We start from the raw sequence: 14591 nt of genomic DNA, 5'->3' as shown, positions 1-14591 counted from the left end.
ATTTTCGTGATGACTCGCGAGGACAGCCGAGAAACGATTCATTCAGACCGACATCATAAAACGTGGGGCGATGGCACGCTGCTGAGATGGGCCTTTCGGTGGTCGCCATTAGTTCCGTTAAGTACAACATCGTCACCGAAACACATTAGCAGCCGCCAGGAATGTTGGCAGCTCAGCGAAAAAGTCGCGGCGCCGAGGCCAGCCCTCGCCGGGAGCCGGGAGCCGTGGGTTATTTCACGGCCGTGGTAAACAGTCGGCGGCCCGGCACGGCGACGGTCGAGGTCGCACAGACAAGGTGCCAATTTTTTATCTTTGTGATGCTAAGATAGAGTGTCGTCGACTCCCTACGACCACAGGCATGTGTTCGTCGCCTGTCAACACCTCCCCCTGTCAGATTCATAAAGAAAAATGACAATAAGAGTCCTCAGCAGAAAACATTACATGTTCATTTCGCAGCAAATTATTCAGAGCGTAAAACTTGATCCAAGCTAACAGACTCCGTACAAATTAATTAGGTGATTTCTGGGAACCGGCAGCCTCCAAATGACGTCTCGGAGCTCTGACAGCCTCGGCGCCAGAATTGTCTGTCGTTTTCCTGGTGGTAAGAAGCCACCGGCGCTAACCGCAGTCGGCCCGTGCGGATTAATTACCATAGCTGGCACCGGTGCGGCTTCCCTGCGCCCGTCAGCCGGCCGGCCACGACGGTACTGCAGCCGCCCGGCGGCACACCACTCAATTAGCTCTAAAGATAGTTCCACGAAACGCTCCCGGATCGCCGGCGGCGCCCAGATCTCTGTGCAGACCAGCCGCAGCCTCTGCCGTATCGCACTGTCACCGAGACCGCCGGCCACGGATTTTCGGCCTCTCGTCTCCGCGAGGGCCGGCGGTTTTACGCGGCGGCACGATAAGCCGGCTGGATGGGTGTGCAGCTGGCCGGCGGCGGTGGCTGCAGTTGCCCGGGGCCGGTGGCAGCTGCAGCAGCCGGTTCCAGGCCGGCGCCGGCACCCCCAGCTGGTCGGGACCGGCGACGCAGCCACCTGGTCGATACGCTCCTCCCAGCCACGTGTCTGAGCTCCCCGGGGGCGGCGAGGGATGGCCACGTGAGCGCGCCACGAGCCCGGCCACGTGCCCCGGCCCCACCTGTGGCTGCTCGAGCCGCGAGACTCACTCGTTCCGCCTGCATTCAGTGAGAGCTGTTCAGACAGCCACTGTCGGCAATGACGGGTACTTCACGGCATCCAGGACCCTCAGCTGAGACCTATTCAGGAAACGTGCTCCTATCGCCCAATCGGCGGAGATTTGTTCCCGTTTTCAGTAGCACCGGTGCCGCCTTCTCGGCCGGTGGGCGGTGCCGAATGGGTCACGTGATCAGTGCCACTGGTAGCGCAGGTTATGATGACTGTGGGAATGACATCAGGCGATGCAGATCGCGCTGGAGATACGGGCCGAACCGGCCCGCCCGCCCACAGGCGCCGCTGTGGGCCTGTGACGTCACAGGCACGAGCAGCTGGTTGGCGAGGAGGCAGCTGCTGCGGTTTACAATTCAGCAGCGCACGCATCTGAGATTGAAGGCGGATATCGACATATACCGCCCGTGCTCGACGGTAAAAGTCTATGCATCACTGCAGGCACGTCCAAAGACGAAAACGTCCCATCAACCTCTCTGTTCCTCTTGCACTTTTGCTTTTTTTCTTCTTTTTAATCGACAGTTCATCTTTTCTTTTTCTCAATTTCACTTCCCCAACAACCTCTTTCATACAAATCACGCAGGAGTTAAGCGTGATTAATGAATCACGATGCTTCAGGGTTCATGAAGCGTGGGCGTTGGACGTTCGTTTCTCTGAAATGAGCTTAGTGGAATGGGTGTCTTTCGTCATTTGGGGATAATACCACACGAGTTCGAGCCTGTCACTGATAACAGGAATTACACTATATTTACAACGCTGGTGTGGTATTATAATAACAAATAAGGCTTGATAAGCTCCCGTCCAACGCCTGTGCAGCTCAAAAACATGAATGCCACGGGAAATCCAGCGCATTCATTAAGTCAGACATTATGACGTTCGCATTCAAACGGCGTGAAACATATTCATAGAGGTGAAGCTCGTGTGTCGTCACCGCTTTGTCCTGACGTCAGGTTCGTGAGTCGAATGCATTCGGTTCATGGGCACAATGAGTATTTTACGACAGTTGTCTATCCACCGGCCGTGGGCTGCCGCGGAGGCCACCCAGGAACACGTCAACTGCGCACCGCTCCACTGCACAGCTGCGGTATAGACACAACACCGTGCACGGAAACGATGTAGGTAGAAATACGGACCACATTATTGGTGCAAAATCACAACTGCTGTAGATACCAGACCCCAATCAAAGACGTAATACAGACCAACACATCAATCACAGTCACGGTGCAGACCAGAGTCAGACCAAGAACACGTCACACAGCCCCGGGAAAGACCAGTCAGACCATCAGACCACAAACCACCACACAGCCGAAGAGCAGACCAATCAGCGCCATGGCTAGATCAGTCAAAACCATAGCCGTCATACAGACCATTACAGACACGCGCCACAGAGCCGTCGTACAGTCGAACAACACACAGCCCCGGTTCGAGTCGTGGGGTTCCGTCGTGGCCACCAGCGGTGCCCAGCGCGCGGTCACCGACACGCGCTGTCACGGCCGACCGCGGCCCGTGTGAATATTTCCCACGGTCACTCCCACGGCGGGCGGCCGGTGGGTGCCAGAGAAACGGAAAGACACACGGACGGACGGACGGCTAACCGGCGACAAAAGGCCGCCGTGGCGCGGAGGTGTTAGTGGAGGGGAGGGTTCGACTAACATAAGGATGCCTGGTCTGCTTGGAATACCTGAGCTGTGAGCTTGATACATGTAAACCACGCGGAGCGATTTTAAATTGTTACCACAAGAATGTTACAGAGACAGGTTAACGTTTCAACTGCTGCTGGATTTGCTGGGCACCCAGCCACAGCGCTAGCATCTCTGCGTTCTCCCCACCTGGTATGAGCCTCATTTTGTTCTTGGGCCGTCGCAGAGACAGATAAGCTCGATGGGCGCCCTCAGGTGCGCTCAGCGTTCTGCGCACCGGCAGATGGGAACGCATCGGCGGCGACCGGCGCCGACACGCGGCGGACACAGTACGGACACGGCGCGGACACAACAGAGGACACTCCACAGGACACTCCGTGCGGACAACCCGACCCGGCGCCCTCCGCGGCCCCCAGCCGAGCGCCGACTGGTTGCTCGGGCGCCGCCGGGCCGGCGTCAGCTGGCGGCGCGCAGCCCCCCTCCGCCCCCCCCGGCGGACCCCCGACAGCAGCCCCCCTGCCATCCCGCTGCCTCCCACTCATCGGAGAACCAGCCAACGGGAGAGCTGGGAGAGGGGGAGTCTGACGGGGAGGGGAGGGTGTCGGAACATGAGAAGGATATGCGCTCAACAATGATGACCGGTTTCCTGTGTCTGCAATGTGCACACTGCACAGCCTCGTGCATGTGCCGTTGTGCATTACTTCGCCTCTGCAATATACTGCACTCGGAAATGTGCAGTGTGCAATGTAAGCGGCCCAACGGCCAACGCGGACGGTACGTGCTTTGTGAGAATAGAATAAACAAGTTGTGCACCTAATAAGCAGCTAAGCTACAGAAAAATGTAACTTGTGAAAAGGAAGGAGTTCAGTTGTTTGTTGATTCATACTCGAATTGCAATGAGCCATAATGTTATTCATTGCCAAATAATGTTATTCATTCGATCACTGACTGGTCCGCCATGGCATACAAGCTTCATTTGTGTTTTTAGTAACTTGAGAACAATCAGGGGATGCCGGAACAAGGTAGGTAGCTGGTATGCGGAGACCATGTTAGCATTGGCAGCATTGCACTACCTGCCTTCAAACATTCCATTGCTTTATCGCTAGCAAACAAACATCTGCCGCCATAGTCAACAAACACTTACCGCAGCAGCCAGCGCTCTTCGAGTACGTGCCTGTCAGTCAGAGCATCCTTTAAAGTCACAAAAACTTCAATTCAGTATGACAGAAAAGGCAGCTTCAATTTTACTTGAATATGGCAATAGACGAATGACGATCCAATCAGGATCCGATGATCGTGGTAACTAATAAAAATGTCTACCGTTTACTTTATACGTCCACACTTTCTGCAGAGAGAACGTTTGATCTAAACGTGGCGGTCTAAATCATAGTTGATAGTTTGTTTGTTTATTGGGGGTTTTAGGCACGCAGCGTCGCAGCATACATACAATAAATCAATCTCAAAAAGACTGACTATGATGTGAGTCATCCACACCAGGACTCGCGCCCAATGTGCACCACAACAATGCGTCCTTTTTCGTTTGCAGCCTGGCTAGAGATATTCGTAAACACAAGCGGTGCCCGCATCGCAGCCGGCAGCGACACAGAGGCCGTCTCTGTATGTTCGGTACATTGAGTCATTGATGCACATTGCACGGGTCTGGACAAAGACCTGGGTCTCTCTGTGCTGTAAGCAGCTAAAGGTGCGCAATATAGCATATAATATAGCGGAGCCGATGTTAGGGCGAGTTCGGGAAACAGGGAACGGATGAGTAGGAAGCTGCAATACCCAAAGTCAGCCCTACTCTGCAGAAACTGAAGCAGGGCTGTGACGTCACAACTTTCAGAGCCAGCCAGCAGAGACCAAGTCAGCATCCGCCTGATAGTCCAATGAGCTAGAGAAACACCTGTTTTACCCTGACCTTCCTTGGACAGCACTTGAAGACTGCAGTAGTATTTCGCGAGCCGCGACTGGGTGCGAGTCACGCCCCACTTTGGCCTCGCAAGGTGATCAAAGACCAGTCGACGCCACCAATTTAATGAAAGAAGATTCGCTAGCGCGTCACGCTGGCGAGAATAGCACACCGGTGCAGTGGCGGTCCCAGAGTCTGACGTCATCGAATCCGCTGTAAAACAGTACCTGCCTACGTGTCGTATATTCCCAGTCGATAACAGCATCCGCCCGTCCGCGAACCGCAGCTACTGGACAAAAGGCATGATCAATGATGCGTGTCAGAATTAATTGTTTCGCCGAATTACAGCGCTATCTGTGACCAGAGAGAAAAGCTGTCCAGCCTCAAAGGCCGAATACAAAACAGCATTTTTCAGAAGCGGGATCAGGTTCTCGACGGAAACTAAATATGAGACAATGTTATCGATTTCTCAAGTTATTACTTCTAAAAAATATGGTGCTGTAAAAATGCGAAACAATAACTAATCCGCTCCATAAGCTCAACACTGACTATCAACGGGTTAGAATAAATAGAGCCATTAGACGAACAAGAGATATCATGTATATCAGAGGCAACAAAGTAACGTCATAAGTCTTAGGTAGGTATATGCAATATGCATATTATTTCATAGCTCAGCATCAATGTATTCAAATCTGCTATACCCTCGCGTGAGCCAAACAGTTGATGCTCAAAGCTGTACTAGACAAGAGCGCTGAGAACATCACGGCACATCGAACGATAAACGCGATAAACCGTTCCATCGCCAGCGCCGAACGATGAACGTAAAAGGAATAATTATTCTGCAGCATCGAGAGCGACCGGACGGGGGTTCGTGAGCGCCGTTCCTCAGACAAAGGGGCGTCGTGCCGGCTGTATGTGCGGGAGCGGGTTACTTGGGCCGTGAGCTCGCCACACCTGCGCCATAAATAGAGGCAGTGACGCGGAGCGGAGGAGAGAGAGAGAGAGAGAGAGAGAGAGAGAGAGAGAGAGAGAGAGAGAGAGAGAGAGAGAGAGAGAGAGAGAGAGAGAGAGAGAGAGAGAGAGAGAGAGAGAGAGAGAGGGCTGCAGAGAGCGGCGAGAGCGCGTCCATTGGGCGCGGCACGCGGTACCCACGTGCTCGCCGTCCTGGTGACAGCGGCACGGCCACCGGGGGGTGACAGGTGACGGCGACACGGGCTGCAGACTGGTGACAGCACCATGGTATCCGAGCAGCGGAGGAAGCATGGGCGACGTGAAGGGGACTCCAACATGGCTCGAAGTTCGAACAGACATCAGAGCAATTACAGACCGGAAAACACGGCATTCCGATTTCCGAAACCACTGAAACAAATCAACTACAAGGGAAATAGAAAATAACAACACAAAGAAAACTTGTCATGTCCTGTAGTAAGAGAAATGCGAGGGACCAGAACAATTAAAAACGATCCCGATTTCCGAGTGAAGCAGCTGCCCAACGGACGCTACTGACCAGTATCCAGCTCTCAGCATCCAGCAGCTCGTGACTGGCGTGTCCGCCGGTTCACTGACGGCAGCCTGGCCCCTTCAGTGTCGGCAGGGACGTTTTTGCTGCGTCGGATAGAAGGGGAGTTTTGTCCGCGAATAACCGTGCACCCGTGCAGTCAAAACGGCGCAGCGGCCGACAGAAGCGCATTGAAGGCGAACAGATGCGCCTGGTGGGTCGGCTACCGACAGGAAAACACACATGCGGGTACCTATCATAGAAGCGACATTACTAACTGTGCTAAAAAGGCTAGCAATCGTCAAGAATTTCGGTGACATAGAAATCGCGAGAAGACGTCTATCAAATTTAAAATGCCAAAATCAAAGGGGGCACGGTACCCCGGTGCCCTCCCCGTTCCGCCGCCTATGTTGGATATGCCACAAGACTTGACAGTACGGATGGGGTGTCATCCTAACAGCAGGAGACAGTTCACACGCCGACGGTATATCTGCATAATTTTCACCGGCGTAAGGATTTCCTCAACCTGCGACATGCCTACTGTAGGTATCGATATGCCTACTGTATCGATATACCCAGCTCATGGTGCAGCTGCATCGATATACCCATGGCTGCAACGATATTGACCCCGAACTGCATTAATATGCCGAGCTGATGGCATCGGTCACAGCTGACCGGCTGTGCACTGAGCGGCTCGCAAAGCACGCCACCTACGCCAGCAGCACGTCAGAAGCACGCCATCCAGGCAGCACTGCAGCCGGATCTCTCGGCGACACAATGGCTCCGAATCAAACGACACCCAGCGACAGCCGTAGGGGTGCCTGGCCGTGCGCTCAGCGCAGAACATCGACCTTACTGACCGGCCGTTGCACAGGGCGGTGCGCTGCAGAGCTTTGTTCCTGGACTCGGAGTGACTGCAGGGAGGAGTGACATGAGCTCCCACGCAACAGAAGGAGCGACCGCAAGTGTGTTATACCACCAGGTGAGGTGAGGTCAGGTGAGGTGAGGTCAGGTGAGGTCAGGTGAGGTGAGGTGAGGGGAGGTTACATGAGGTGAAAGGTGAGGAGAGGCGAATGACGTCATATCGTGAGACTCCCGTGACGTCATCACCGTGAGACTCACCCGTGATGGCGTCATAAATCTCCTCACCGAGAGATCGTACCCGCTCCTCGGGGCTCGGCTCGATGTCTTCGTAGATCGGATGTTTTCCGACATCCAGAGTCAGTTTAGCCGGTGTCTCCGTCTCCGTCAGCGGCGGTGGAGGCGGCGGAGGCGGCGGCGGCGGCGGCGGCGGCGGCGGTGGTGGGCCCTCAGTGGCGGCAGGCGGATGAGGCGGAAACACCGCCGCGCCCGCTCTGACCTCTGTCGGGGTCACATGACTGGGCCTCTCCCCACTATGGGGGACCGCATACTCCGGCTCCGGGTCCGGCACTCGTCCGGAGCTGATCTCCGGCTCCGGATCCCGCCCGGACCCCAGCTGCAGCCCGTCCAGTGAGTCCGGACCCGCCGAATCCAGCAGCGCCAGCCGCTCCTCGAAGTAGTTGGAGTAGCGGTCCTCCGCCGGCCGGCCTCCGATTCCGGTCAGAGGACCTACTTCGTCCCCTTCCTCGTCCTCTGAGGTGGCCCCTGAGCTCAGTACGTCCAGAGCCGCCGGCGGGGCGAGCGAGCTGGTGGGGGCAGCGGCGGGAGCGGGAGCGGGAGAGTCCGCCCCCGGAGGCGCCGTGCTGACCTCGCCGTCAGCGCCGCTCCCTCTCCCCTCTTCACCAGAGTTCGGGCCGCGTGCCTTCATGTCCTGACATTGCTGACTTTCTACCGCAGCTGACGTGCCGGGGGAGGGGTCGGGGGGCGGCGGGGCAGGGGTGACCTCTGCTCCCACCCCCCGTGGGGCAGCTGGCGGGGGGTCACCTGCTCCCACCCCCGGCGGGGCAGCTGGCGGGGGAGTCTCTGCCCCCACCGCCGGAGCCGGGGTCAGCCGGGGCTCGGCGTAGGTCGGCTCTGTATCCTCTGAGAGTATTTCACCATTCCCGTCACCACAATCCGCCCGGGGCTTGTCAGGGGAGGTCGGGTCACCATTGGGCGGCTCGGGAGCCTCCCCAGCACCGTCCCTTTGCCACAGCTCTGGCGCAGAGTCACCACGGAGCACCTGCACAGCGTCGGAGGTGGGCAGCGCCTCGACGGCCACCCAGACAAACTTGCTCTCGCCGCCGGCCATGGAGCGCCGGTCGGCCCGATCGCCGGCCGCACCTGCTGCTCGCCGCAGCATGACGTCATTGTTAGCCATGACGTCATCCGCGCCCCGGCAGACGCGACGGCGACGCGCGTTGTCCCGATCACGATGACACCGACGTCACGATCGTCACCAGCCCTCCGGCGGCGTCACACAGCGTCACGAAATGCACAGATCGTCACAGAACGTCACAGAGATCGCCGCGCTCGGCACAAAGCGCGCACCTGTCTGGAGGAGCCCGAAGCACCGCGCCGCTCCCACAGCCGTTACCCGCACACTGGCCGGCGCTCGGCGGTCCGGCCATATGGCGGCTCACTCATTATGACCTCGCACGGCCGCGCGGAGTGGGAGCACTGCACTGGCTCTGTTTATAGTCGCGGCGGCACGGCCGGCGAGCGGCGCGCAGTACCGAGCAGCTCACGAGCGACTGGCGGCTGTCGCTGGGCAGCCGCGCTCTACCTGCCGGCCGCACCGCCCGCCAGTCGGTACGGGCGACCCGCCGCCCGCCGCCGCCAGAAAACCGACCTTACCGACAGCGGGCGGTGCCGGTTTTGTTTTCGCGCCCGCCCCGGCTGGTATGACCGGAAGTCACGTGACCGCGCACGGGGCGTTGCACGCGCTGTGCGTGCGCGCAGCGATGGGCGCGTCGGCTGCGGCACGCGAGAGCGTCTGCCGGCGAGGCTCCGCCAAGATTACGTCCTGCCAAATCGCGAGGTGCCGGCGGCGCGCGGCGGCCGCGGCCGGTCGGCGCTCTGCTTCGATTCGCCGATCCCAGGTGAGGATCGGCGATCAGTGGCGGATCGATACAGTGACAAACTATGGGCGGCACGGTGTTCTCAGACCTACAGTGACGACAAAGGACCCGCTGAGAGCTGATAGAATTTGGTCCGTGGTGAGTGGCACCACCTCCTGACGACAGCCGAGCGGCGGGCGGCGGGCGGCGGCCGCCAGTGAAACCATGGAAGGAGAAAGTGAAACAGACCAACCCATGTCTGGCCGTCTGTCAACATGGAAAGAAAGCCGCCGCAGCCCCGCCTACCGGTTAGACGGCGCTGGTAACCAGTAACCAGCAACCAGTAACCATCCGTCCACCCGCCCTGCCGACAGCGCGGGTCCCCCGCCGCCGCTGACGCCGGGCGGTGTTCTTCAGACACTCCCCCGGCGGAAATACCTCCCCCCCTGACCGACAGGTGGTGGCCGGGACTAGCCCGGGAGGGGGGGGGGTGACCCCAGCAGGTGTCCGGTGACCCGACATCTCAGGGTCGGGGGGGGGGGGGCGGCTTCACCGCCCGTCTCCAACGCCATACATCACGCGGGCCGGGCGGGTATCCCTAGTCAGTATCCAGTATCCACCGCAGTATCCGGTATCGACATGACTGCAGCGCATGTGATTCAGATCGCTGAACTCAGCAGCGGAGAGGTATAGGGCCCCAGCATTCATTAGGTCTGGGTGCGACTCTGGATAGTTTCATAACAAGTCGGAAAAGTAGCTGGGTTTCTATGAATTCAGTCGGTATGACTCACACAAGAAAAAGCAGACGGGAAGTGTTTATGACTTCAATGGATTCCCAGGAAGCCGCGACCGGTAGGTGCATACAATACAATAATACATGACGCGGAAGGGTTGGCTGTGCACTGCAGATGACTATCTCTAGCTCGAGGTTGCGGCCCTCAGCTCCCAGACTGGCGTAATTCGTTTACGTCTGTGCGTCGGCCGACCGGAGATTGTGAAATATTGATGGTGTCTGCAGCCGCCTCACTGACCAGCTGTTAGCACTGACCAAGCACGCGGTCTGATGAAGGTCACCCAACCAGACGTCATCCCAAAATACAACTCAGTGAGCGAGAGGACGGTCAGTTTCATCCAGTCGCGATACATTCAGACGTAACTTGGAAGCCACGAGGGAATGTGGCCATTTACGTGTTTAGAGGTGGAATCGATATGCATCAATATTTCTCGATTGATACGGTTGGTGTAAATTGTAAGTGCAAATACTGGTACGGAGAGGCCTGACCGATTTGGGTGACACACACGACCCTAAACAGCTATGTCGTATCAGATAAACACCGAGAGGCCATCGTGCGGTCACATCTGAGCGGGGGCCGCGGGTTTTCTCTCTCGTCACCTCTCCACAGAACAGGCAGTGGTCATGTCCGACCACGCCTGCTGCAGTGGACGTCCAAACAGCGCCGACAGCCACCCCAGACGGACCCAACTGTCGGCGACACTCCCATCAGCCAATCGATGGCAATCACTCCACAGCGCGCGGCCCCCCGCGACCTGCCCCAGGCGGTGAACGATCAGTCGGTGAAGTGATATCGGGCGGAGAAAATCGTCCCGCGCGGACCCGGTGACTGCACCGCCGCATCGGCCGCTAGCACCGAACAAAAAATAATTAAAACGGAATAAATGGAAACGATTGTTTGGGAAAGAACATGTTATGCAGAAAGAAATCACATCAGAAAGAGATGCTATATGTTGATGTGTCGTTGCGTTTATTGTTGCCTCAGGTGGTGTCATTTTTCACAAATAAAATATTCAATTAAGTAGTAGTGCACATAGAAAAAAAAAAACGAAAATGCCTACTTTCCGATATAAGCTCTGGTAGTCGTAACGCCAACAACAGCGCCATGAAATAACGCGTAACTCATTTCCAGCAGGCAGGGACGGAGAATTGAATTTCAGGGGGTGCTCGAGCACCCCCAAAACCCCTAATTCTCCACCCATGCCAGCAGGTGTCACCAAGCCGCTTGCCTCCTACCTATTCTTTCACTCTCCCCACTGTCATGTCCTTCCGACTGACCTGTCGGGGCCGGTTGTCGGACGGCGGTCTTTGGTAAGACCCCCCCCCCCCCCCACTGCCCTGCCCCTTGCTGACCTGCAGAGGCCGGTCGGCTCTTTGGCGAGGCTCCTCCATACACCATGAACGGAGCCGATCCCGAGTCGGGAGAGCCAGCGACGGCCGGCGGCGGCGACTCGCCCGTCGATTTCTTATCTGAAACGGCCAGAGAGGGGCGTGAGAACGGCGCTACAGGGGCGTGCACAGGGGAGGGAGGGAGGCGGGGCAGAGGCGTGCACAAACAGTGGAGAAAGGGAGGTGCAGGGTGGATGGTAAATGCTGGTGCAGGCGCCAGGCAGTCAGATGGGAGGTGATGGACAACGGAAAGATTCCTATAAAACAGCGCTTAAATATAAAAAAGCATAAGAATGAAAACATAAAAATAAGAACTGTATAAAATGCACCCAACTTAAATCGTGCATTATTAAAGGGAATGCCATCATTATCAAGTATTCCTTATTCCTATCTAGTATCTGAGAGAGCTGGATGGAATGGCTTATCGAAGTTGTGTGAAAGTGATTTACTCGGGAAATGCAGCACCAGGGCATGATTGAATCCAGCAACATCACCGGAAAAATATGGTGCCAGTAAAGCTTTCGGCAGTTTTTTGTCCTTCCTTGCATACTGCATAGCGCTTATGAATATTGTAATATTGTGAGCATCCGTCATTTTGACTCAGATCCACCATATCCTGATATCGTCATATTGATTTTGTCATAAACGGTCAGCATACATTTGTCAGAAATCCTTTCGTTTTTTACCGCTGGCACAATCATTGGAAGAGCTAGGCGGCAATTGAGGTGGACGTCCATCATTACTTGAGTGTGCTCCTGGTAGGTATAAGCTATAGTGTCGTCTGCTGCGCCCGTCTCTGGTTTGATCTGGTTTGTATCAAGATTTCTGGTTCAATCTGGTTTGTGTATGAAAAAAAAAATCAATCCCGTACACCTTCGTCACCGACAATATCGCGACACGCAGCAGCTTACTGGTGCAAACTGCTTTGAACGACAGCCCTTTGACCTGTGTGTGCCTGTGGTGAAGACCCACACCATGTCGCCCAACAAGGGACGCCGCCTAGTAACATAGAACAATCGGTCGGACAGAGAGCTATGCTTGGTACCAAAGGTCACCGACGTGCACATATGTATGGATCAGGTCAGGTCGATGACGCGCGTGTCCAGCCGTCAGAGGTCAGATATATGGGATAGCGGTCAGCACCCAATATAGCTTCAACTGCACAGCGCGCCAGCTCGGCATGGGTTCTTCGTAGTCTGACAATAAATTGAACGCCGCAGCAGCAGCGGACGGTTTATTCGAGCCTGCTCTCACTGTTGCACGAATAGTACGCGGTCCTGTTAGCAACCTAACAAAGAACGACAGTAAATAAATTTAACACGATAGAGGATGGTATGGGGAACTGTAAAAGCGTGCTTTCCAAGAACAAAGGCATGGGATGGGAGTGATGGGGGAATGCATAATGCATATTGCATGCTCTCGCATACTTATTAGGATAAGCAATTCAACTTTGAAACTCACAAAATATCGATGTGATAGATATTACCATTGGCTATTGACCATTGAACAGTGCATAAGGATGGCAGAAGCGCATTTTGAGTAAGCCTTGTGAGGCTAAAGCTCAAGGTAACGCAAGCTTCCACTGCTTCATGAAAACCGAACTTGAAGATGATGATGATGTCTTCGGATTCGGCTATCTATCGCTATAAGCAACAATGTTACCTATGATGAAATTGGACAGACTGGGAAGCTAAATGCAACAATGACCTACCGTAAAGCCATTACCTAACCTATGATCTTTATTTGTCGTTAGACGTTAATCGTTTATCTATACCTTACTCTTATATCAAATTAAAGGTACAAATAATCCGACGCTTGGCTATATTGGTTTCATGGATGTTCCTTACCGTACCCTGGGGAATGGAAGGATACTTGTGGTTTCTGCTTAGACGTTGCGCCAGAATTAATTTGGTCATGTCTAAAAGCACGATAAAAGGACGTCCATGCTCCCCTTCACCGGATCACAATCTCTCGACACTTAACCGTAACGGTTGGTCCGGTGACAAGCGCTGCTTTCTGGGGAGCATGAAAGAATGAGTGTCGTCACCAAGTTCCACAAGCATTCCTCTGAAGACAGATCGCCTGTTCTGGTCCGTCTTGAGCGCCAGAGTGCCACCCCAACGTCTGACAGCACCGCTGCTGCTATCCCAGCGTTCCCTGCTAGCTGCTCCCTATAACTGCTGCCCCAGCTTGAGAGTCTCTGCTGGCTGCTATCGCTGGCTGCTATCCGAGCATCCTGCTGCTACCTAAGCGCCCCTGTTGTTTCCTCAGAGCTCCTTGCCGCTACCCGATGGCCATGGGGCTAGAATCCCTGCTGGCTGCTCCCTGCTGCTACCTCAGCGCCCCCTGGACCGCCTACCAACCCAGCGGTTGCGCCGGCCGGCCGCTGGCGGCGCTGGCAGCGACGGACGGCAGACAGACGGACGGATGTGTTTTGAGGAGAAATAACCGCCCGGTGAGACCACTGAGGACCGCCCGGGGCGATCGGTGAGGATCGGCCGACCTTCCCACGGCCCGCTTCCGGCGGCCAGGGTATCGGGGAGGGCGGCATTGGTGCGGTGATGTGAACCGAACAGACAGCGGGCGATGTGAAACGACCGTACAGATCGGTGGGACAATGAGGAATTATCGAATATCGATGAAGCACAGATCCATGACCACAAAATGTGGGGGTACACGTGAAACAGGCAGTATGAGGTAGACTATTTGCTCAATATTCAGAGAGACTATATGAATAGAGGTCTACGACTTGACGGCGTGTGGGGAGATGCGTCCTTGAGCTGTCTCGGCGTGGCGCAGATGAATTGCCGCGAGTCGCTGAAGGGCAGCGGAGTGACAAGGACGAAAATAAGTTGATCGCATTGCTGACTTGGTGGCTTACAAATGGAAATAGATAACCTGGAAGCTGGAGCTGAATGAAACATATAAAGCAAGGGTGACTGGACTGAGACTGAGAGACAAATAGCTCTTTACGACTAATAGAGCAACATTCACTTGTGTATTTTCAGTGAGATGTGAAATACAATTCTAGTGCGCTGCGTTTATTCTTTAATGCACTGTCCCCATTACGCATGACAGGTAATGCATTTTTACCAATAGCTGCTTATTTTATTTCACCACTAGTATCATCATCACCCAGCCAGCGATGAACCCCGTTAGGTCGCGTATGAGGTCACCGATCGACATAGGGGTACAGTACTCGACTACTCGGG

General features: G+C 55.4%; 1 protein-coding gene across 4 annotated transcripts in view; it reads right to left on the bottom strand.

The window, feature by feature from the left end:
- LOC122370449 (rho guanine nucleotide exchange factor 10-like) overlaps positions 1-14591 on the bottom strand; it is a 52670-nt gene that overhangs the window by 29185 nt on the left and 8894 nt on the right. For 2 of the 4 annotated variants that reach the window (XM_043346096.1, XM_043346097.1), the window contains exon 2: positions 11344-11460. In XM_043346096.1, coding sequence (XP_043202031.1) covers positions 11344-11460 — 117 coding nt within the window. Of the gene's footprint in view, positions 1-3016; positions 3251-7359; positions 8894-11343; positions 11461-14591 lie in introns of those variants that run through there. The other 2 variants (XM_043346095.1, XM_043346098.1) reach the window with 2 other exon arrangements.

The sequence above is a fragment of the Amphibalanus amphitrite genome, unplaced genomic scaffold, assembly GCF_019059575.1.
Source record: "Amphibalanus amphitrite isolate SeventyFive unplaced genomic scaffold, NRLGWU_Aamphi_draft 001132F_arrow, whole genome shotgun sequence".
Lineage (NCBI taxonomy): Eukaryota > Metazoa > Arthropoda > Thecostraca > Balanomorpha > Balanidae > Amphibalanus > Amphibalanus amphitrite.
The sequence above is the reverse complement of the archived record's forward strand: the minus strand, read 5'-3'. Positions and strand labels throughout refer to the sequence as shown.